Below are 25164 nucleotides of genomic sequence, written 5' to 3'. Positions count from 1 at the left end.
CACTCTCTATATATACTAAAGTATATATTTGTTTCATTTGGTATGCCCGTGATATGCATCAAAACCTTCTAAGACCACTAAACTAGAGTACCACTTCTTGGTTTTTAGCTAATCACAAGTGCACATCTAATTCAAAGGTTGAACAAACATAAAATGGATAACTCCACACTGAACAGAGATTCTTTAAAATGCAGTTTGCAGTCTTTGAAACCATCACTCCATTTATGAAGACCATCAGTGTTGGATTTTTCCTAGTGAATGGACTTAAAAATTGCAGGGTCTGTTAAAAATTTATCACGATGAAACTGCATTTTAATAAAAAACCATATGTCAGTAAAATAAGCAACATTTTCAGGGTGTGCTGTGGTGGCGCAGGGGGTTCGCACGTCCCACGTTTGGAGGCCTTAGTCCTCGATGCGGAAGTCGCGGGTTCGAGTCCCGGTCCCGACCACCTTTACCGCATGTCTTCCCCCCTCTCCTCACCCTCCTTCCTGTCTGCCTACTGTACAAAAACTACGAGCCACTAGTGCTGCAAAAACTCTTCCGAGAAAAAAAAAGCAACATTTTCAATTCAAAGGTCCTTTTTGTTGCTAAATTATTGAGTAAATATAGATATGAGCTCAAAAATAATTATACTTACTGTTTTTAATCTGCTATTTAGATTCTTAAACCATCCAACTGGTATAAAGTGCTGTTATATCCATTCAGGTGTCCAAAGTTTCAGGAACCGCTGATCATTCATGGAACTTATTTGAAAAAATTCTTCCTTAGAAATGTGGACTGTGGACGCTGACATTAGCAGTGCATATCAGTGCATATTTAGCATCTGTGCAACTTATTGGTGCTGTTGTATATACCGATAAGTTGCACACAACAATATTTTTCACAGTTCCATCAGCCTGTTTGTTGAAGCAAAGATGAACCCCCAGTGGTCCAAGAGAAGCAACTTTCTTGTCCTTTACTGTTGCTTGTGTTTCAAATTTACAAGCATACTAGAAACACAATACAAAGTTCTGGCTTTGGACTTTTCTATATAAAAAATATGTGATATATTTCGTTAAAACTTAATGTGTTAAATAACCCTAAATATTGCTGAACTTTAATACAATTTAACTGTTCCTTTAAGTTCAGTGGACTGTTGCAAATAGAGTGGACTCTCAGTATTTGTAGAGTTTGAGAGACAACGGACCACAACCACCCACAAAAAGGTTAGGTACAGCCAGTCAGCACCAAGAAAATAAATGGCAATAATTAACTGGCAATAATTTGGAGATACATTCCACAGAAAAATCTGCATACTGAAACTGAATAGCAAATAGGCTGGAGTCCACTGTAAATATTTTCAGATTCCAAGACATAGTGTGTTGTCCTTTGGTCAAGCTATAGAACTGACAAAGACAGGCTGCATATTTGTGTCATATGAAAGGCTCCTCGAAGACCTCCTCAAGTGGCCTCAATGGGCTTCCTCAGGCATATTAAGACCTGAGGAAGCCCAGCCTGGGTACTTTGGGATGGGCTCTCCAATCTCTGGTGTTGAGATCATAGAGGTGGTAGAGATTTGCCTGGAGTTCTTCAAGGCATAGGATGTTGGAGAGTTGTATTGGTTGACGCAACTCTGCAATATCGCATGGACATCGGAGGCATTTTCCCTAGATTATCAGACTGGGTGGTGGTCCCCCTAAAAGAGGAACTGCAGAGTGTTCCAGCTAGAGGGCATCACATTTAAGCCTTGTTGGTAAGGTCTATTCAGGGGCTCTGGAGAGGAGGGTCCTTTTCATTTCATATTGGAGACAATGCTTATTAAGACCTTGGTCCGCATTCCCAGCAGTAAGTTGGCCTCGTTTTTGGTGAGAGTTAGACTCCACCAAGGTTGCCTTTTGTCACTTATTCTTTTCATAACTTTTACGGACAGAATTTCTATGCGCAGCCAAGGTGCTCAGGGGATCCGGTTTGGATGGATGGATGGATGGATGGATGGATGGATGGATGGATGGATGGATGGATGGATGGATGGATGGATGGATGGATGGATGGATGGTTTCTATTGCACATCGAACACGTACTGTATGAGTAGTTTTGTATAAGAAGTGGAACCTGATGGTGCCACAGAGAATGCAGGTAATGAAGTTCCCCCTGATACATTTTTAAAGGATTAGAAACAGAAACAGAGGCTAACTCCTACATTTTCATCCAAACATGAAAATGTTTTGGATGAAAACATTCACTGTGTTAACATGTGTAGGTCATGTTAACACAGTGAAAGGGGAAACCACTCTCATATTGGGATTTCACCTCTGGACCTTCAAGGCAATCCAATCTGAAAAAATGTGAGAAATCTGAAGGAATCAAGAAGTAGACCACAACCAAACAGAACTCTGGATAAAATGCCGGGTTGCTGAAGATGAAAATCCACCTCCGACCCTCCAACGCTCATATGGCTCAAGTTACTCCCTTTCTCAGAGCCCCCCCTTTCTTCAGACCCAGACATGCTCTGCAATTATGGAAGGAGGGACCTGCTGTTTTTTCCCTCTGTCTCTTTTTTTTCCTTTGAAGGAGGTGTCCTTTCTTGTCTTCCCTAAACGTGAGCAGCAGCAGGGTAATGAGGGTGCGTCCCCCCTTAGTCGGTCCAGACCCAGTACCTCCCAGTTCTTTGGGCTCCCATATAAAAGCTCTACTGGAAAATGAGTGCAGGCAGTAGGGAGTTTTCTGCTGGGGTCAGGAGGACTTTGGACAGACGCACGGATCCTACCCCAAACACCCCTGTATGAGTGGAGTGTAGCAGAAAGAGAAAACATCCCCAACTTTTTTTTCCTCTCTTGCCTCAAAGAGTCTACATGTCTGGTGGCATCTAGACATGTTCAGCTTTGTGGATTTGCGGCTGGTGCTGCTGCTCAGCGCCACAGTGCTCCTGGCCAGGGCGCAGGGCGAGGACGACCGTAAGTTTCATCAGTTTGTCGGAGGTTCTCAACGCTTTTCTCCCTTTTTTTAAAAAAAAGGATGGATTTTGTCTTCATGACTGGACGGCTGCTGAGATCTTAGGAAGAGAAGAGGAGAAAACAAAATGATTTAGACATTAGATCATTGAAAGTTTGTTGTCTTCTGAGATAGACAGAACAGGGTGTACGTAATCCATTGGGCATCCCAGGAAGGCCTCCCTCTCTCCTTCTCTTTGTTCTAGTGTAGCACTCTCTTCCCCTCCATGTTCCCAGCATGCATGCAGAGCAAGTTGCTGCAAGTTTTTTGCAGACTTTTCTCCAGGCCATTCTTTTTAAAGAAGAAATCCCATCGCACAGATGACATTTACAGGGCCTTCAAAAGTGAATATTTGTAAGACACAAATAACGTTTTTTTTAATTTCTCTCCTTTTACCAGCTTTAAATTTGCTGCTCGATTTCCGTTAAATGCGTCAGAGATGTGAAATCTGTCTGAGACCTGATTGATGTGGCAGTGTTAGTCACAGCCTGAGGCCAGCTTTTAAGTCAGACAGGTGAACTGCAGCCAACATAATGAGAATATTCCCAAAGGAAAATCAAGAGGTGAGAAACAGATTCAATCTTGCCCCTGACTAGATATAAACATCTTCCATCTGCAAAAATCTACAGCTGTTTTGATATTGAAAAGGCATCATGAAGGACTGTAAGAAATTGAATCTTCTGACAAGACAAAGAAAACCAAATCAACTCTGGGGACCGCAACTATGGAGTTGATATTCAGTTTTTCCAGATGTTCCTTTTATCTGGAAAGGATTCAGCAGCCTTTTTGAAGCAGATGTACTTTGACACTAAGAGCGATCTCACAGCGACATCCAGAGGCTCCTCTCTGTGACTGCAGTAACATCTGGCTGCCACGTCCACCCCCCTCTCACACCCGCCTCCTCGTTTTCTTCACTTTCTTTCCACTCTTTTTTTGTCTGCGTTCCTTTAATTGCAAACACATGTGCAGAGTTTCCAGCAGCTGCTGCCAAACCAGGCATCTACAGCATTGCTGTTTTTCTCCCTCTGAGCTCAGAACTTTGGCACTACACAAGATTTATATTCACTCAAAAAGTGCATTCAGGGTTAACATTGTGCTAAGAAGTCAGATTCCCACCACTAAGATGGGACGCTAACTCGCTTTTCAGTGAAGATAAAAATGTATTTGAAGGTTTTTAATTTTTGCTCTACATCTGCAGGCAGACTGTGTCCTCTCAGTCACCCCTAACCCGGGTCTGTTTCAGTTCCACACAGAACGTTGTCAGAGCCGCTGCTAAGCACTGAATTTATACAAAATAACAATATATATTTTTGCTAATATTAGAAACATTTACATAAAAGGATAGAGAAAACTAGAATTTAAGGTGTTGTCAGGTCAGATGCCTCATTATATACAAATTCAAGCAATTCTAATGGAATCTAGATATAAAAATTAATCTCCAGAGTATTTAGTTTACGTTTTGTATTTTAATGTAATTTTATATTCATTCACAACCATATTTTTTACTTTACATTTTCTGTTTTGTTGCTCCCGCATATGCATGTCTATTTGACATCCCTCTCTCTGTTGCCCCCCCTCAGGCACAGGTGCCAGCTGCACCCTTGAAGGTCAGGTGTTTGCGGACCGGGACGTGTGGAAACCAGAGCCATGTCAAATCTGTGTGTGTGACAGCGGAACTGTGCTGTGTGATGAGGTTCTATGCCAAGACCCAATTGACTGCCTCAATCCCATCGTCCCCCAGGGCGAGTGCTGCCCCATCTGCCCCGATGACGGTATTTCACTTGTATATCTTCTGGGTTACTTTTTCATAACTTTGATTCTATTATTTTCTGTGCTTTGTTTGTAAAACAAACAAAGCACAAAACATGAAGAAAAAAATGTTTACTTTTAACGCCTAGCTTATCTTTACATCTTTATATTTTCTGCAACACATCTATTTTTTATTTTATTTTATTTTTTCTACAAGTTTGAAATTGTGTGTTTCTCCTTTACAGGCTACCAGTCTGCTCAGGTTGAGGTAAATAAAAATGTCTTTACATTCAGAACCTGTTGGCATTTTTAGTTATTTGTTTAGTCTACTAGGTGCCATGAAAATCCTTCTGTTGTGAACTGCTTGTATTGAACGAAAGTGGTCATAAACTGGACTGAAGTGAGATGATTAGTAGGTATAATAATAATAAAGTGAACATTAATATTCATATCATTCTATTCATATTATTTGTACAGATCAATGATGTGTAGTATAATAGTAATCAGTACATGATTGTTAATGTGATTATATCAGTACCTTTATCTTTACATGAAGACTATTTTTGATGTTTTTGCCTACAGGGACCCAAGGGAGACAGTGGACCCAAGGGAGAGCGGGTAAATTCACTTTTTATTTTTCTGTGGATGTGCTTCCAGTTTTGTTAAATTTTATTAGTGTGAAGAAGTTCTGGCACTGTGACCAGAGTCCTGTGTGTTTTTGCTGGAGTTAAACGGGTCTTATCAACAAAGCAGCAGAATTACATCTTTTCTATTTTAAGTGGATGAGGAAGTAAGATTTAAAAATGTAGGAGCATTTAGCAAGAGTATTAGTCACTTGGTGGTTGTAGCTTCTTTTTGTGATGTAAGAAGTGGTAAAATATCATTACATTTATAACATGCATGCTAAAACATGAACTAAAAGCTGTGAGTGCATTTTTACCACATGGAGCTATCTTCCCTTGATTCTAGCATTGCTAGTAGAAAACAAATGACCTGCTTGATGAAAACATTAGTAGTTGCGTAAACAAAAGTATCAGTACATGAGGTGTTTGTGTTTTTGTCAAGAAAAAACCTTGAGGTAATTTTTACTTTGATCTTGTTTTTAAGAATGCTAAGAATAAGAAGTTGCTTTTTGTTTTTGTTTCAATTGTTACTTCATCAAAACTTATTTCATGCATAAAACATTATGACTTTTAAAACCATAAAGCAAATCGCATTCATCCATTTTATTCAATTTGATGCAGCTAGCAACCCAACTAGCTTTATCCTGGCTAAGCACCTAGGCATGCTGGGTCTGAAAGAAGCTTAATCTGAATTAGCATAATGGGCAATCTAAAACATCTTCAAATATTATTCATTTAGCTGAAGTTGTCATCCATTACTCTTTGATGTGGATCATTAATAGGTTATGTGCAACACACTCCTTAAGTGAAATTTTAGAATTCTCATGCAGAGTCAGCATATCCACTTCCTGTATGGTGATGTCACATTGACCACAGCTTATCTTTTTGTGGCCGGTTTCACGGTCATTAGTGTTGAGAAGTCCAATTTTAGGAAGTTCTCTGTGATTATAAAGGACACCAGATTACACAATACAATCAAATATCCAATACTAAACATATTTAAAATAAGGAGTCTTCAGGTAACTGTGCTTGTCTTTGTAATGATGGCTTTTAAGTGACACACATGCCCCGATGTTTGACATTTCTTTAATTTCCTTTAGGGCCCTCCTGGCCCCCCTGGTAGAGATGGCCTGGATGGCCAACCTGGTATGCCAGGACCTCCCGGCCCTCCCGGACCCCCTGGTCTTGGTGGAGTAAGTTGTTATTTTTTTGTGTAAATTTCTGTACTTGGCTATGTTTGGGTTCAGATTGTAAAGAGCCAATCAGGGTTGGAGGAACAAGCCCACATGAAATGTTTGAGTGGACCTGCTGATATCAGAAAACATAAATTACTAATTTGCTTTTACCACAGCAAAAATTATATCTTCACATCCAATTGATCTTGATGCCATATTTTCAAAATGTTTAAATGTTTGTGAGAAACATTTAAGCAAGCCTAAAATTGCAGAAAATATAATTTTCTTGGTAAAACTTGGGCATATTTTCAGCTTTGTGGTCTATCATAAAATTGAACTAATGAGATTTTCAGACTCAAATCTCATTAGTTTTGATCTTGGGTCAAAAGGTTGGATGATGCACCTGTGAGAAAATAGCTTGCCAGGAAAGGATGAGAAGATACTTGAATTTTTACGACCAATATTATTATTATTATTATTATTATTATTATTATTATTATTATTATTATTATTATTATTATTATTATTATTACAAATAAGATAATACAAATCAACAGCAATCTGTGAGTTGCTACATCAGTTTCACAATCTGACTTTAAATTCAAATTTGATTCTCAACGGCCATATCAAGTCAACAAACCTTTGAATTTTATGTAAAATTCGGAGATAATATCCTACAGCTAATATAAAATTTCTGCAACTTATAATTCCCCTAATAAATCTGTTGGTACATATTATTTGTTTGGAGCCAATTTTTAACTTTGCATTTGCCTCACACAGTTGATGGGTTTTGCAAAAATATTTTTTAGTTTACTTATGTAAACTTAAAAATAATTTCTACTTTATTGAAGTGGAAATTCAATAAAGCTTAGCATGTTTGACATGCTTAGCATCTGATAACATCTACCGTATTCATTTTTATTAACCTCAAACATTCTTTTAATATAAAAATCATACTGAGCTAAGCTAACAGCTAATGCCTGATCTTGTTTGAAAAGTAAAGTTAACAGGACACTTAATGGTGACTAACTAGACTTGGACTAACCTGTTGTCCAGGTTTATATTATTTTTTTACTTTTAGCTGTTCTGAAATAACAAAAAAATCATAAAAATCTTTAAACTAAAGCTTTCATATCATAGGAAGTAAATCTCACCAAAGGGTTACATTAAGGGCAGGTCTTGGTGTTGTTTTAAGGCTCTATGAAAGTTCCTGTTAAACATAACCCTTGCTCAATGTATGTAATATGTGATTGCTTGGTAAATGTCTCTTGAAGGACATGTCTGTTTTCTTTTTGTGCTTCAGAACTTCTCCCCTCAGATGTCTGGTGGTTATGATGAGAAATCCCCTGCTATGCCTGTGCCTGGACCAATGGTAGGGCATGTTCACCCTTCTACATGTCTATTATTTTCCTGTGATTTAAGATGGCGCTGTTTCTGACTTCTGCCCATGTTTGACTAACAGGGCCCAATGGGACCCCGTGGACCTCCTGGAGCTCAAGGTCAAAGTGTAAGTGGATCATTTTCTTCCTTCCAGTGACATGATTGTAATGTTAACACCGATTGCCTGACTGCATTGAGCTGTTTCTAAATTTAACAACTTGTCCCATAAACCACATGTATCTAGTCTCAGCTTAATCTAGCAAATTCAGCCTGGAAATTTGTGAATTTTAATATATGTTCTTAAGCATACTATAGTACTCAGTTCACTGTTTCCCGATTATACTTGTTAGGTATTTCACTTAAAGAATTCTATAGTAAAAATGGATTCAGTTTAACCCTTGAATTATTAGGGTTGTCAGATTTCCTGTTTTAAGTTCAACAGAATTATGGTCAGTTTGAAGCGAAATTTTTAATCTGTCATTTTAAGCCTGTGGATCACTTTCTGATACCAATTCAAGAACCCATGGCCAGCTATGGTGTCAGAGCAGCTGAAGTTATTCAGGATGATTTTGTTATACAAGAAGTGTAATTTTTTATAACCTGTAGAATTCAGATTCAGAATCAAAGAAAAAATGGTCAGTTCAGTTGTGATGATATTTGAGGTTCTGTCTCCTCCTACAGGGACCTCCAGGACCCAATGGCCATCCTGGTGAGCCTGGAGAGGCTGGAGCCTCTGTGAGTGTTGAAAATACACAAAACCTTTTCACCTAACTCGTCCACAGCCCACATAACTCTCTTTATCTTTTAATCAGGGTCCCATGGGGCCACGCGGACCTGCAGGACCTCCAGGAAAGAACGGAGAGGATGTAAGTGGTCAGCTTGTATTTTTCAGTTCCTGAGGAAACATCACTTTGAATCAAAGCATAGTGATTAAAGTGGATTTGTAATTATATCTTAACTTTGTATCTCGACAGGGTGAGGCTGGCAAACCTGGTCGTGGTGGTGAGCGGGGACCTTCTGGTCCACAGGTACTTCACTGATCAAACATGTTTTTGAGTAAATGTGTAAATCTAAACCAAGAGCACAGCAGAGTTTAACTTAAACTGTCCCTCGTTTTCTTTTCTTTTTTCCCCAGGGTGCTCGTGGTTTCCCAGGAACCCCCGGACTTCCCGGAATCAAGGGTCACAGAGTGAGCTAAAGCCATTTTGTATCATCCCATTCATCCAAAGCTGAGAAGATCTCATGAAGAGGAACTTCATCTTTATGTTTCTCTCTTGGCCTTCAGGGATTCAGCGGTCTGGATGGTGCTAAAGGAGACACTGGCCCTGCTGGACCCAAGGTGACTAAATGTTTCCACTATCTCATTCTTTCACTTGATGTCCAAAGTTTCATTTCAATAAATGTTAACATAAATTGTAGCAATGCATGGGTAGCTTAAGTGGGAAACGGAGTCAATATAACAAAATAGTGAGTATAGTTGAACGATAGCTGGTCATTTAATTTCCAGAAATTCCAGCAGATATAAAAGGACAACCTGGCTAGCTGATCTCAGTAATAGAATGGCTTTTAAATGGGTTGTTACATATTTTATTAAGGCTCACTAGAGTGATTACTGCATAGATAGAAACATTTGGCCAGTTATCATATGTGACATTAATATTGCTGTCATAATTGTGATAATCAATGTTTGTCAACCTATTTCCCTTTGACACAAGGAAAAGAACTGACCACGATGTGCTGCAGTACTATCACTGTCTCATGCCCAAACAAACACATGGCCAACCCCTCCAAAATACAAACAAGATAAACATAAATGCTGGATGTTAATATCAGCCAAGTTTCACTTATGGGACTGATACCAATATGTTAAAAAAATGACCAAAACCAATGTTAAAGAGGCAGTATTATGTAAAATATACTTTTTTGGGCTTTACATCATGTTTTTATGTTATTCCCTCATCAAAGACATACCCGAAGAGTTGCCTTATTATTTCATGCGTGTTGGAGAAATCTTTTAATCTCCCGTGGCAACCATTCAGCTGTGCAAAACGCCAGGGGGGGACTGAGGGACAGCTCCTTCTGTTATCGAGGTGCTGCTCTTCCTCGGAGTTCTGCCTCCCCAGCGACTTCCCCACTCAGCTCCTTCAGACTAGCCAGCAGCAATTAGCAAACACCTTGTGAAGCTTCACATCTGTCATTATATGAGCTACTTATCAGTGTAATGCTGGTAAAAACATTGTGAAAGGGTTAACAGAGGAGCCATGTTGTGATGACTTCCCAAAGGTGGAGTTTCAGAAAGAGCAGGATTTTTTCAAGAGAAGGAGACCTAGTAACAAGGCGTTAAAATACAAGCTCAAATTTCTTTTGAATGATATTTATTAAATGTAGCATTTTTATAACAACTGGAGGTATCATAGTTACTTGATTGTGCTATAAGATGCCACTATACATAATACTGCCCCTTTAATGTCGATATATCAAATCCTTTAGGCATAAAAGAAATAGAATTTGACATGAATTAAATATCCAGAATTTGGTGCCCCTGAACTCAATTTTGTGTAAACATTTGGCACCCTGTGATGTTCCTCTCCTCCTGCTTTGCACCGCTCTGTCCCACTGCATCAGAGCGGTGCTACAGCACTGTGCCTCTCAGAGCACAGGAAGAACTGATTGATTTTTCTGTTGTCAACAAAACAACATAGCAAAGCATCATTTTATATGTAGTTATTCATGATTGAAGTAACACTGACTAAAAAACACAAACAATGAGAAATACAAATGTGTGATTATGCTGAGAAGTCCCCTGTTATGCCTGTGCCTGGACCAATGGTAGGACACGTTCAATTGGTCACTTGGTGCATGTTCATGTTCACAAAAAGTTCTTTGGAAATTACTTTATTGGTGCTACAATATGATTGTTATATCTGAGTTTAAAAAAAACATGACTTTTTCAAACATCTTTTTTTCCATAACAATTTGGTCAGTCTTTGCCTTTTGCTACCAGCAAATGAAAATATTGAAAATTAAACTTGCAGTGAGATGTCCTCTCCACACTTAGTCTAATAATGTACCTTTCTAGTTTTTGCATTTTTATATCCATCCATCCATTATTTTACACTTACCCCTGGTGGAGTTTTAAGGGGTGCTGGTGCCTATCTCCAGAAGTCAAAGGGCGAGAGGCAGGGTACACCCTGAACAGGTCCACGGTCATGTTTTTATAAGGAATGTAAAATAATCTTTACATTCTGTAAATTTCAGTTCTCAGCTAAGTTGACAATACATGGGCATGCTGTGGACCTTCTTTATCTGAAAATGGAATGTTTTGCAGCGTCACAACTTTCAGGCACCATCTTTAAAGATGTTATTTAACATATGTGCCAAAAAAGACAAAACTGAAATTTGGCTCAGGGTGACTAAGGATTAAGTTTACTAACAGGTCATTCACTAATAGTTCAAACCAAAAAAAGAGATTAAAGAATACAACAGACAGTAGCCATTAGTAACCATTAGCCATTATGTTAGTAGCCATTAGCTGTAGCACTCTGCTTAACCTGCACACTCATTTGTGATAGTTACATTATTTGTAATTATTTATTTTAGCATTAAGATTGATTGTTCTGTTGATGTCCTTTCACATTCTCCCCTCTCTCTCTCTCTCTCTCTCCTCATTTTAGGGAGAGGCTGGAGCCCCTGGTGAGAATGGAACTCCTGGTGCTATGGCAAGTGAAAAAAATCTTTTTATTATAATTCTACCTGGACTTCATCTTAACCTTTGACTGACTGCAACAAAATGCATGTTGAATTGTATTCCTTTAGGGGCCCCGTGGTCTGCCTGGTGAGAGGGGTCGCGCAGGTCCTTCTGGAGCTGCTGTAAGTCCATGCATACACAGTCTAAGCTATAATTTGCTGAGTCATACACCAACCAATTATGTCTGTCTGTCCGTCTGACTCCTGCAGGGAGCCCGTGGTAACGATGGTGCTGCTGGTGCTGCTGGACCTCCGGTATGTCTTTGATTCTCTGATAGTTGAGTTGAAGTGCTTTTTTTATGACTAAGTTCTGAAAATAATATTGAAACACACTAGTGAAATACACTATTTACATTAACATTGCAGCTGCATATTCTGTATTTGCAATCACAATTTAATGTAGGCATTCTATGCTGATTCTATGCGATGATATGCTTCAACAGGAATCCAGAAGGGACAAACTTATTTTTCGAGCAAGTTTGTACCTTCAAATTATTTGTTATAATTTGAAGTTAATTGGGGGAGGTGCATTGGACTAATTGCAATGTGCATTTCTGACCACAAGATGGCATTACATTCTGCACACTGGACCTTTAATGCTTATATTTTACTATGTTGAGTAAATCTACCAAACTAGAGGAGCTTTATTGTTTGAGCTATGATTACAGAAAACTGAAAAGAAGACCTGATTTTTGTCTGAAATCCCATTCGTTTGCTTTCAGGGTCCCACTGGTCCTGCTGGACCTCCAGGATTCCCAGGTGGCCCCGGGCCCAAGGTAAAAAAAAAAAAAGAAAGAAAAGAAAATTCACTGTTTCACACTGGTAATAACAGTTTAGTGTTTCATTTGGGAGTCTACCTAATTAAGCATATTTATGTTAATGTTTTAGATTTCAACCAAAGCTTTCACATCCAACTATTACAACTAAGTCTTGGTTTTGTTTTTTTGTCTCCCAGGGTGATGTTGGAGCACAGGGTGCACGTGGACCTGAGGGCCCTGCTGGAGCTCGTGGAGAACCTGGTAACCCTGGACCCGCTGGCCCAGCTGGACCTTCTGTAAGTTTGAAGCTCTAACTTTACAACAGAGATTTAAAAATGAATAATCAAAAGGTTTTAAGCAGTACAAACTAATTTAGGCAAAATAAAACTTCTGGTGCTTGTATAAAACAAAATTACAAAAAAGTTACTTTTAATGTATTTTGTCTTATTCTAACTATAGTAGTAAGGATTTTTTCTTTTTCCTCCTCAGGGAAACCCTGGAGCTGATGGAGCCTCTGGTGCTAAGGGAGGCCCTGTAAGTGTATTTCTAAAAACAAAAAATATAAACTACATATACAGTACAGACCAAAAGTTTGGACACACCTTTCTAATTCAATGGGTTTTCTTTATTTTCATGACTATTTATAAGGCAAGAAATCCCACTTATTAACCTGACAGGGCAGGTTGACCTATGAAGTGAAAACCATTTCAGGTGACGACCTCTGGAAGCTCATCAAGAAAATGCAGAGTGTGTGCAAAGCAGTAATCACAGCAAAAGGTTGATACTTTGAAGAAACTAGAATATAAGGGCTATTTTCAGTTGTTTTACACTTTTTTGTTTAGTGCATATTTCCACATGTGTTATTCATAGTTTTGATGCCTTCAGTGTGAATCTACAATGTCAATAGTCATGAAAATAAAGGAAACTCGTTGAATTAAAAGGTGTGTCCAAACTTTTGGTCTGTACTGTATATATATATATATATATATATATATATATATATATATATATATATATATATATATATATATATATATATATATATATATGCATTTTGTTTGCTGTAAACATTCATGAAGGGGACCTAAAAAGATCCCGTAGCTCTACTGTTTTAACAACCGTTAAAGTCAAGTTGAAAAAACCAGACGTGAGGATGTGACTGTGTTTTGTGGCTGTGTGCTGCCCCCTGCAGGGTGCCCCTGGTGTTGCTGGATCTCCTGGTTTCCCTGGACCACGTGGACCTCCAGGACCACAGGGTGCAGCTGGTGCCCCTGGATCCAAGGGTAATACTGTAAGTACAGCTCTAAAAAACAAAACAAATCAAATATATTTATATGCCTACTAAAATAAATAATTATATTGCTGCTTTGTGTTGCCATTAATCTGTGTTTGTGTTTGAAATGTAAACACAGGGAAACAACAAAGAAAGAAATCTTCTAATAAACACTGATTTGTTGTTCCTTTCTAAATGTCCTTCAAATTTGAACGTGTCTTTCAGGGTGAAGTTGGGGCCCCAGGATTCAAGGGAGAGCCTGGTGCAAAGGGAGAGGCTGTAAGTTCACTGAGATATCCACAGAGTAACACTTTTGACTTGTACTCCAGGTACTTAATCTCTGATTCCAATTAATTTGTATCTTTTGTTTTTCACAGGGTGCTACAGGTGTTCAGGGACCCCCAGGACCTGCTGGTGAGGAGGGCAAAAGAGGATCCAGAGGAGAACCCGGTGCTGCAGGTGCCCGTGGAGCCCCTGGAGAGCGTGTATGCATTTCTTCTAAATATTTGTAATTTTACCAACAATTTTAAGATGAGTTTGGAATATGTCAAAGAGGAGAATCCCATGTAGGATCCTCTGGACCAACAAAGCAGAATTTTCTGTTTTAGAAAAAAATTGCCTCTTTAAGGCGATGGTGATTTAGGAGTTAGGAGTTTGTCATGTAACCTGTGGGTTGCCAGTTCCAATCTCCTCTCTAGCTGTCTCAGCTACAAAGTCACTTCACTGGTCTTACTTGATGGTGCTGGTCAGTCAGGCCAGTGGTGTTGATGAGAGCCTGGTTCTGTCAGACTGTCGCAGAGCAGCTGTGGCTACTATCCAGCAGCTCACTACCATCAGTGTGTGAATGGGTGAATGACCGACTGTAGTGTGAAATGCTTTGGGCTCCTCTAGAGGAGATAGAATGCTATACATATACAGGCCCTTTACAATCTTTGCTTCCACCAGAGGTGACCATAAAGCCAAAGCAATCACATAAGTTTTTTTTTTGTCTAATCAGTTATTAAACCAAGACTTCAATAAAATCATAGCAGACTAAGTTTGTGTTTTAAATTCTCTCTATAGGGGGGTCCTGGGGGCCGTGGTTTCCCTGGTTCCGATGGCCCTGCTGGACCCAAAGTAAGTAAACAATGAAGAACTCAACAGGAAACCGTTTTAAATCTGAAATAATTCCAGGTAGTAATAACAAATTTTCTCTGCTCTATTCTTCCTTCTACCTGCTATTGTAGGGTGCCCCTGGCGAGCGTGGTGCTCCTGGTCTCGTTGGACCTAAAGGTTCCACCGGTGAGCCTGGTCGTACTGGTGAGCCTGGTCTCCCTGGAGCTAAGGTACAGATGAGTCTCTGTACAAGTATGACTGTACCAGTCTTTCACCACATTGCCATCTCATCTGATTTCCAACATTTGCTTTGTAGGGTATGACCGGCAGCCCTGGCAGCCCTGGACCTGACGGCAAACTGGGAGCTTCTGTAGGTTTATGTCCTGCACTGTTATTCTTATCAAACCACCACCCACTTTTTGTCTTTCAAGTAAAGTAAAGTTATTTCATCTCCATAGGGAGCCCCTGGACAAGATGGACGTCCTGGACCCCCTGGCCCTGGTGGAGCAAGAGGTCAGCCTGGAGTCATGGGATTTCCTGGACCAAAGGGAGCTGCTGTGAGTATGGTCTAAAAAGAAAAAACATATCGTTGTTACACTCATTGTTATGGATTTTGAACTTCTGAGGACTGCTCCACTAATATATGTTCTCTGTGTTGCTTCTTTTATTTTTTTGTGACTAGGGTGAGGCTGGAAAGCCTGGTGAGAGAGGAGTCATGGGACCCACTGGTGCTGCTGTAAGAGGCTTATATTTTGCTCCTTTTTTATTTTTAACAACACTTCCTGGCCAGTCAGAGAAGCCGTGTCTGTCTGTTTGAAAACCTGCCATCTTTGTCTTCAGGGAGCTTCTGGAAAGGATGGTGAAGTTGGTCCTCAAGGTCCTCCAGGTCCCTCTGTAAGTAATGCACTTCTGCACCGCCTTTTGCACCAACATCCAATTCTTCATGAATAAAAAAATAACAAAAAATTACAACAATGTATTTCTCTGCATCCCCAGGGTCCTGCTGGTGAGAGAGGAGAGGCAGGACCTTCTGGGTCCCCTGGATTCCAGGGGCTTCCTGGACCTCAGGGAGCCGTTGGTGAGAGTGGCAAGCCCGGAGAGCAGGTGCACATTGATTTATGCAATAGCTTTAATACATTTTCCTAAGTGAAAGTGCTTCCTCCTTATTGCTATCTTTTTTGTCTAGGGTATGCCTGGTGAGCCAGGAGCTGCAGGTCTTGCTGGATCCAGAGTAAGCAGCTTTTACTCACTATTGTTTCTTTTACCGATGATACACTCCTAGGAGAATCCTGTATTGGTGGTTGGAGAGGGAGAGGGTCGGGGGGTTAAAGCATCTTTAGAGATTTACACTGGTTTCTAAATAAAACTGTTATATTAAAAGATTACTTTTGCGAGGTAGCAATAGTTAGAACAGATTATTATGACCAATGTGTTCTACAAAAAGAGCCACACCATCTAATTTGGACATTTATCTAACTTTCTACCACCTTTCCCCTCAGGGCGACAGAGGATTCCCCGGTGAGCGTGGTGCCCCCGGTCCCATTGGCCCCGCTGGCACCCGTGGATCCCCCGGTTCTCCTGGTAGTGATGGTGCTAAGGTATAGATTTGCAATCACTTAATAAATTTGAAAGTTTAAACAAAATCAAGTTCAACAAAATATCAGGCATTGTTGCTTCATTGTTGTTTATTACATTCCTCTTAAGGGAGAACCTGGAGCCCCTGGTGCTCCCGGAGCTGTTGGTCCTCCTGGACTGCAGGGAATGCCTGGTGAGCGCGGAGCTGCTGGTCTTCCAGGACTGAGAGGAGACAGAGTGAGTGATCACAACAGTATTTATCCATAACTCCCAATATTTGCAATCACATTTCATCATGTATAATACATGTCCACCAGGTAACATAGGCCCCAGACTGGTCCTGACTGTGTAGTCCCATATGTCACAACTTCCAGTGCAGTTTGTGTTGTGAAATCTTTCTTTGAAAACCAGTAATAAGTTATCTTCAGTAGTTGAAGGTACAGTAGCTCAAAAGCCCCTTGGAGCACATAGGCCAGGTTTTGCTTCCAAAGTGCATCAGACGTCCTTCACTGGTTCACTGCAATCCTTCCTTAGTCCATGTTGACAGATACTGACCACTGAAACTTAGGATCCCCAAAATAGAGTGATGTGAAACAATGTTTGCTCCTTCCTGATTTCTACTTTTTGAATGTTTGACACACTTCAATGTTTCATAATATCTAACCATTTTAAATATTAGTCAAATATAACACAAGCAAACAAAATGCATGTTTATTATTTTTAAAAGGAGATTTGTCAGTATAGGAGAAAAACATTGAAACCAATATAGGTTTGTGTAAAATAGTGTTTGCCCCTCTGTCAGCACATAATGCTGTTTATCATACCTGAGTTCACTTTTTGTAGCCACACTCTGGACTGGTTACTGCCGCACCTTCTTTATCCAGATGTCACTTAAATACGACCTGATTGAAGTACACCAAGAGATCCTCAACAGTTAGACATCATGCAGAGATCCAAAGGCATTCAGAAACAAATGAGAAGGACAGTATTACAGCTCTATAAGTCTGGAATGGATTGCAAAGACATTTCTAAGGCTTTGGTACTCCAGACAGACCCGTTATCCACACATGGAGAAAGCATAGAACAGTGATGAAGCTCCCAATAGGACAACCAAAATTACCACAAGAGCAAAACGTCGCCTCATCCAAGAGGTGACAAAAGTTCCCACAACAACATCCGAAGAACATCTGGCCTCACTTGCCTCAGTTAAGGTCAGAGTTCATGCCTCCACCATAAGAAAGGCATTGGGCAAAAATAGTCTGCATGGTAGAGTTCCAAGATTAAAACTACTGCTCAGCAAAAAGAACTTTAGGGTTCATCTCAATTCTACCAGAACATCTTGATAATCCTGAGACTTTTGGAAAATTATTCTGTTGACTGATTAGACAAAAGTCCAACTCTTTGGAAGGTGTGTTCCAATACATCTGGTGTAAAATAACACCGTATTTCAAAAAAAGAACATCATACGAACAGTAAAATATGGTAGAGGTAGTGTGATGGTCTGGGACTGTGTTGATGCTTCAGGACCTGGAAGCAGCTTCCATTTATCACAGACTGTTGTCTACCAAAACATCCCAAAGGAGAATGTTCGAATGTCAACTTGGGTTCTGCAGCAGGACAATGATCCAAAACACTCGAAAGGCTGAAAAAAAAAACAGATGAAGTCTTTGGAGTGGCCTAATCAAAGTCCTGACCTTAAACTTAATTGTCTCCCATTTGGTATGACTTTAAAAAGGCCATTCATACCCAAACCCCCCATTGTGACAGATTTAGGACAATTCTGCAAAGAAGAGTCGGCCAAAATTCCTCCACAGCTGGACAAGACTCAATGCAAGTTATCATAAAAGCTTTCTATCACTTGTTGCTGCTGAGGGTTGCCCAACCTGAAGTTTGACAGACATCTAAGAAAAGAAACAAACTGAGACAGGGACAAATACTTCCTCACACTGCTGTAGTTGTTGTCACACATTTGTCAAACAAATCCTTACATTTGTTCATTTTTTCTGCTTCTAACACATCAATTTTGAAGAGAAAATGTTCACTTTCTGCCTTATATACATGATCCATTAACTGTTCCATTTACCTCAAAAGAGTTATGCTCTTCATCCGCTGAAGGTCATGATAGCTTGATTGGTGTTAATGCACTAATACAGAAATTGTTGTGATGTGATTTGCAGCAAACATTTTTACACATTTAGCATTGATAAACCCGATAAACCCTCTTCATCCAATAATCCAGGGTGACCAAGGAGCTAAGGGTGCTGATGGTGCACCTGGTAAAGATGGGCCCCGTGGATTGACTGGACCAATTGGACTTCCTGGCCCAGCTGGCGCTCCTGGTGACAAGGGAGAGAATGGTGCCCCTGGACTTGTCGGCCCTGCTGGAGCCCGCGGAGCCCCTGTTAGTAAAATCTGCTTGTCTCCCAAAAACTTGTCCCAACTTGTACCAACTAATCACTGGATTCTCAAAACCTTGACTGATGATTCTTCCTCTGTAACAGGGTGAGCGCGGTGAAGCTGGACCACCTGGACCTGCTGGATTTGCTGGACCTCCTGTAAGTTTTTTGCACTAGCTGATTTAGTTTCGTCTTTTTTTCCACTTTGTAACTTTGCACTAAACTATTCTAAAACTTTTTTTATTTTTCAAATCACCACTGTTTAATCTCAGGGTGCTGATGGACAACCTGGTGCTAAGGGAGAGTCTGGAGATAATGGTGCTAAGGGAGATGCTGGACCTCCAGGCGCTGCCGGACCAACTGGTGCTCCCGGACCTCAGGTCTGAAGACACATTCATTTGTGGTTTGTGTTATTTATCTTCTAAAGACTCTTGCATTTTGATTGAGGTTGTGTTGTGTTTTCTTAGGGTCCTGTTGGAAACACTGGTCCTAAGGGAACCCGTGGAGCAGCTGGACCTCCTGTAAGTCATTACTCTTGTCTTCTTCTGTAAATTACTTTTTAGCCTTGCATTAGTTTTAGTTGACTTGTTCAAGTGCATTGGTTTGATTCAGTCTTTGCTAATTTAACCAATCTTTCTTCTTAGGGTGCTACAGGCTTCCCTGGAGCTGCTGGCAGAGTTGGCCCTCCAGGCCCTGCTGTAGGTTTTAACTTCTTTTTTTTCACTTTGTGTTTCTGATAATGAAAAGTCCAGGTTTTCCAGAACCGTTACAATTGACCCCTATCCCCAATATGTAGGGAAACTCTGGTCCCCCTGGACCTCCTGGACCATCTGGCAAGGAGGGACCCAAAGGAAACCGTGGTGAGACTGGACCTGCTGGTCGCCCTGGTGAGATTGGTGCTTCTGGACCCCCAGGAAATCCTGGAGAGAAGGGAAGCCCTGGTGCAGATGGTGCTGCTGTAAGTAAGCTTCTCTGTAACAGACTTTCAAAACAATCAAGGTCACCGTCAGGTGAAAACAAATAACTCAATGTGACAACATCAAATCTCCACATGTTTAGCTGCATAAATAATTTGTTCACTCTTGATGTTGCTTGTTTCTAACCTTTACCTCTATTCTTCCTTTTGCTGTGACCTTCAGGGAGCTTCCGGTCTGCCTGGACCCCAAGGTATTGCTGGAGCACGTGGCATTGTTGGTCTGCCTGGACAGAGAGGAGAGAGAGGTTTCCCTGGTCTCCCTGGGCCTGCAGTAAGTAGATTGATCTTGACTCTAAAATTCCTAAACAATCAAACCATTTACCTTATCTTAAAAAACTAGAACAATAAATCTAAGCATCTCTTTTTATGCAACTTCCAAAAGGCAGCTAAAAATATCTTAATAACTACACGTGAATTGTTTAGTAATGTGTCTACATATTGTGTCTTCAACAGGGAGAAATTGGAAAGCCTGGATCTGCTGGCCCTGGTGGTGAGCGTGGGCCTCCCGGACCCATGGGACCCCCTGGTCTTGCTGGTGCCCCTGGAGAACCTGGACGTGAGGTGGGATGAAGGCCCCCGGTCACTGGAGTGCTCTGGGCCATTTTATGGTCTAGCACATGCATACCTTCAGTGTTCTGCTGATAGTTGAGTTGCTTTGTTTGCATCATAGGGAAACCCTGGTAATGAAGGACCATCTGGACGAGATGGAGCTCCTGGACCCAAGGTAGGTTCATGATATGTGTTGAATGATTGAGCTGCACACAACAGTCATTGAGTTCATATCCAGTTATACAAGTCCTAATTCAACTCCTGTCAATTTGGTTAATTCAGATTCATTACATCTGAATTCAGATTAATTCATTAGATAAATCCTAAATTAATCGTAATTACAGTAGGTTGAGATACAGTCAGTTTGTCATATAATGCTAGTTAGATAAAAACCAGAGAAATCACACCAGTTTCAATTGCATCATTGACCTTGAACCTTTTTTTCTTTCTGAACAATCTGCCTACCAGATTGTTTGCCTGGTAAAAAGAATCAAAATTAGACAGAACTGAAACCCCATTTTCAGACTTTGGGTCAGAAGTAATGGAACAACTTTCTAGCAAAGGATCTAGTTGCTGTAGAATGTTTGATAACTCCTGTCCTGAGGAACATTTGTTTTATCTTGGTTGGTAGAAAGAATCTGATTTTCTGTTTGTGTTGTAGGGAGACCGTGGAGAGAGTGGCGCTGCTGGAGCCCCTGGTGCCCCCGGGCCCTCTGGTGCCCCTGGACCTGTTGGACCCGCTGGAAAGTCTGGTGACCGTGGAGAGACTGTGAGTGAAAATTGCGCCATGCTTATCAATTGGTTCAATTTTTCCTTTTAACATGTGCATGAAGATGGCATGTCTTGACATTCGCCTCAAAGTTAAACTGAGGTTTCTGTGTTTCAGGGGTCTGCTGGCCCCGCTGGCTCTGCTGGCCCTGCTGGACCTCGTGGCCCTGCTGTAAGGAACAATTGCTCCAATAAGAAATTAAGTATATGAGGACAAAGAAAAGTAAAATTAATTAATTTTCTCCATCCATCTTTTCAGGGACCTGCTGGAGCTCGTGGAGACAAGGGAGAGACCGGAGAGGCTGGAGAGAGAGGCATGAAGGGACACAGAGGATTTACTGGCCAACAGGGACCTCCTGGACCACCTGTATGTACATGTATACTGACTTTTCTATGCTAAAATATGTAATGTATAATCACAGAATCAGCCTCTAAGCCACATTTTTTTCTATGAACTCCTAGGGATCCTCTGGAGAAGCTGGGCCTGCTGGTTCTTCTGGACCTGCTGGACCCAGAGTAAGTTATCATTCAACTATCAGCAGTTTATTACTATTATCCTTTTAATATTTTCTCTACTTATTTGTAGAATTATATTTTCCTAATTATTCTCTGTACTTTTCTCAGGGTCCTGCTGGATCTGCTGGTGCTCCAGGTAAGGACGGTATGTCTGGTCTTCCTGGACCCACTGGACCTCCTGGACCCCGTGGACGTTCTGGAGAGATGGGACCTTCTGTAAGTCCTCCTATCAATTTCTTTTCCTCCTTCCACTTACCAGTGGGCTGCACAGCAGCACAGTTGGTAACACTGAAGGTTCTTGGTTCAAATCCCAGCCTGGGGTCTTTCTGCATGCAGTTAGCATGTTCTCCCTGTGCATGCTGGGTTCTCTCCAGGTACTCCGGCTTCAAAAACAAGACTGTTAGGTTGATTGATCTCTCTAAATTCTCCTTAGGTGTGTGTGTGTGTGTGTGTGTGTGTGTGTGTGTGTGTGTGTGTGTGTGTGTGTGTGTGTGTGTGTGTGTGTGTGTGTGTGTGTGTGTGTGTGTGTGTGTGTGTGTGTGTGTGCATGGTTGTTTGTCCTGTTTGTCTCTGTGTTGTCCGTGACAGACTGGCGACCCGTCTGGGGTGTAGCCCGCCTCTTGCGTGATGACCACTGGAGATAGACACCCTGTCCCATCGCTTTAGATAATGGATGGATGAGCAGAACTTATCACTAATGTACTAACCAAATCATCTTTCTTTGTTAGGGTCCTCCTGGACCTCCAGGACCCCCAGGACCTCCTGGTGCCCCCGGTGGTGGATTCGAAATTGGTTTCATTACCCAGGAGAAGGCCCCTGATCCCTTCCGCATGTTCCGTGCTGATGACGCTAATGTTCTCCGTGACCGCGACCTGGAGGTGGACAGCACCCTGAAGAGCCTTAGTCAACAGATTGAGCAGATCCGCAGCCCTGACGGAACCAGAAAGAACCCTGCCAGAACTTGCAGAGATCTTAAGATGTGCCACCCTGACTGGAAGAGTGGTGAGTCCATATTTATAAAAGCATGGAATACCAATTGTTTGTATGTATGCTGACTGTAGTTCCTCTCCAAAAATAAAAGGAACTGACCCTTTTTTTCTGTTGTTCAGGTGAGTACTGGATTGACCCTGACCAGGGCTGCACTCAGGATGCCATCAAGGTCTACTGCAACATGGACACCGGAGAGACCTGCATAACACCAACTCAGCCTGAGGTTGCCAAGAAGAACTGGTACATGAGCAAGAACATCAAGGAGAAGAAGCACGTCTGGTTCGGAGAGGCTATGAATGACGGCTTCCAGGTGAAACCTTATGCTGCAAAGAACCCTCCCTCACAACCTGAATTTTTCTTTGGATCTTTTCCCTAACCTTCCGTCAAACTGCATTTTCTGTATCGCTTTTTCCACCAGCTCTTTTCTATCCTCTCTTACCAAATTCAATCTTTCCACTTGGAAATCTAGCCAGTAACTCTTTTTCCTCTTTCCTGCCCAGTTCGATTACGGCAGCGAGGGTTCTCTGCCAGAGGATGTCAACATTCAGCTGACCTTCTTGCGTCTCATGTCTACTGAGGCATCCCAGAACATCACCTATCATTGCAAGAACAGCATTGCCTACATGGACGCTGCTGCTGGCAACCTCAAGAAGTCCCTCCTTCTCCAGGGCTCCAATGAGATTGAGATCAGAGCTGAGGGCAACAGCCGTTTCACCTACAGTGTCCTGGAAGATGGATGCACGGTGAGAAACACTTTCCTTTTCATTTCTAGTTCTTCAATAAGAAGAGCAGCTGGTCAAACATGCAGGGGTGGTTGTTGAGTGAGTCATTTTAATATTTTAAAAGTAATTATCATCTATCCCTCTCTTCCCACAGTCACACACCGGAACATGGGGCAAGACAGTCATTGACTATAAGACAACAAAAACATCTCGCCTCCCCATCATTGATATTGCTCCTATGGACGTTGGTGCTCCAGACCAGGAGTTTGGCCTTGAAGTTGGACCTGTCTGTTTCTTGTAAAAAGAGAAATCTGGACTTGAAAGTGTTGTTGTGTGCGTGCGTGTGTGTGTGTTTTATTTTTTCTAGCAGTCATCTCTCCCCAAAAAAGAAACCCCACCAAAAGATTCTTGCAATGTCATTTGCCTGAAAATTCTGACCCTTCACTCCTGAATCGACACATCTCCACTTGGCCTTTGTTTCCAATGGTCTACTTTGCCTAAAACTGCACTTGAACAAAAACAAGACAGTGGCGGTGTGGTGGCATCTGCATCGCTGTGTTTGGGACCACTATTTTTGTTTGGTTTTTTTGTTTTTACTTTTTTTCCCTTGTTTTTTGCCATCACCAACACCAAGGATCCTGTAGAGAAGACATTTTGTTTCACTGGCAACAAGAAAATAATATATGCCTCTGTAAAGTGTAAAAAAAAAAAACCTCCCCTCTTATTTTAGCCAAACCAGGCCTCTCTGGAGTTTACAAAAATACAAAACTGACTTTTGTATTTTATACACCTCTGCGCTCTGAGGAATGAACGGACAGTCACAACAGACAGAATTCAATTGTTTGTACCACGTTTCAGGTGTTGATGAATAAACGGTGAAACTGACAGTCATCTTTGTGTTTGTTGTTCTGCCCTCCTCTGCTTCACCTGCTCTTGGCAAGGTCAACATCCCCCTCTTACTGCTGTTGTGATTTGTTTGTTTTGTGATTGATATCTTGTTTTTGTTTTTTCTTTTCCTAAGAACCATTGCATTAAAAACACCAGCAGAGAAAAATGAGTTTAAACCTCTTTTATGAAAAAGATAATATCGCTACCTCAGAAATGAAAGAAATTCCAGCATTTTAAAAGGACTCTGAGTATTTGAAATGAAGCCTGTTTTCATTGTGGCGGTCTGTGGGGTAGTTGAGGTTTACTGACACTTTTAACAGAAGCAGAACTAAAACTTAAGGTGCTATTTTTTTCTTTGAGGTCTGTTGGCTATCCAGTATGGCTCCACTGTTGTGCAGTGTTACAAACATTCTGGCATGGCAGCGCCCTCTTGGTGCTAAAAATGAAACCACAGCTTTTAATTCTTGATGCCCAGAAGGAGACAAACTTCTTCTGTCTGATCATGGTGGCAGTAAAACTTTTCTTTTTGCTATTCAGCTTCTACTCCAACTTTTCATCCCTTCATTCATGAATCTGTTGTACTTATTTTCTTGTTCTCTTGTGGAACAGGTGACTTTCCTCATCAACAAATTAGAATCAGAGATTTTAATCACCACCCAGATGGAGAGGCATCAGAAAGAGTTTGTGAGTTAGAAGGACACACCCGTGGGGAAAAAATCAGATCTGTACCTATTTTGTATATGTATAATAAACTGAGATGTTTTTAATTATTTTGAATGCTGAAATAAAGCATGTTAAGTGGTCTAACATTGAATCCTGTCTAATTCCCTGACTGACTCACTGACTGCCACCACAATGCAAACTGAAGTAACTGAAAAAGTAAAGTATTTGCCCCTAAAATATTTGCTTTTCTGACACGTCTATTTTGGTCAGATCATACAAGCTTTATTATCTTACAAAAATTAATGAATACAAGATGTTTTTAAATGATTATCTCATTTATTAAGAGAA

The 25164-nt window shown here is 41.0% G+C and overlaps 1 protein-coding gene across 2 annotated transcripts; it reads left to right on the top strand.

The window, feature by feature from the left end:
- The first annotated feature begins 2680 nt into the window (after nt 1-2680).
- Nucleotides 2681-24967, top strand: col1a1 (collagen type I alpha 1 chain). 2 transcript variants are annotated; one of them, XM_023348701.1, is made up of 49 exons: nt 2681-2936; nt 4554-4745; nt 4968-4990; nt 5305-5340; nt 6446-6538; nt 7824-7892; nt 7983-8027; nt 8582-8635; nt 8713-8766; nt 8875-8928; nt 9036-9089; nt 9186-9239; nt 11575-11619; nt 11717-11770; nt 11858-11902; nt 12370-12423; nt 12603-12701; nt 12895-12939; nt 13598-13696; nt 13904-13957; nt 14056-14163; nt 14741-14794; nt 14905-15003; nt 15090-15143; nt 15232-15330; nt 15456-15509; nt 15614-15667; nt 15770-15877; nt 15960-16004; nt 16273-16371; nt 16478-16585; nt 18588-18749; nt 18850-18903; nt 19017-19124; nt 19212-19265; nt 19389-19442; nt 19541-19702; nt 19884-19991; nt 20174-20281; nt 20391-20444; nt 20931-21038; nt 21156-21209; nt 21297-21404; nt 21500-21553; nt 21662-21769; nt 22282-22555; nt 22663-22853; nt 23044-23286; nt 23420-24967. In XM_023348701.1, exons 1-49 carry the CDS (start codon nt 2855-2857, stop codon nt 23564-23566), a joined length of 4338 nt encoding a protein of 1445 aa, XP_023204469.1. In that variant the 5' UTR covers nt 2681-2854; the 3' UTR covers nt 23567-24967. The 2 variants fall into 2 exon arrangements, with proteins under 2 accessions (XP_023204469.1, XP_023204470.1); XM_023348702.1 differs by lacking the exons at nt 19017-19124; nt 19212-19265.
- Nucleotides 24968-25164: the final 197 nt, after the last annotated feature.

The sequence above is a fragment of the Xiphophorus maculatus genome, chromosome 16, assembly GCF_002775205.1.
Source record: "Xiphophorus maculatus strain JP 163 A chromosome 16, X_maculatus-5.0-male, whole genome shotgun sequence".
Lineage (NCBI taxonomy): Eukaryota > Metazoa > Chordata > Actinopteri > Cyprinodontiformes > Poeciliidae > Xiphophorus > Xiphophorus maculatus.
This window is presented reverse-complemented; position numbering and strand designations above follow the sequence as displayed.

Bases quoted from the DNA above. Each gene is read 5' to 3' on its own strand.
- col1a1 (XM_023348701.1), top strand. From the start codon at position 2,855: ATGTTCAGCTTTGTGGATTTGCGGCTGGTGCTGCTGCTCAGCGCCACA. The intron at 8,929-9,035 runs GTACTTCACTGA...TTTTTTCCCCAG, and splicing joins GGGGACCTTCTGGTCCACAG to GGTGCTCGTGGTTTCCCAGG. The intron at 14,795-14,904 runs GTAAGTAAACAA...CTGCTATTGTAG, and splicing joins ATGGCCCTGCTGGACCCAAA to GGTGCCCCTGGCGAGCGTGG.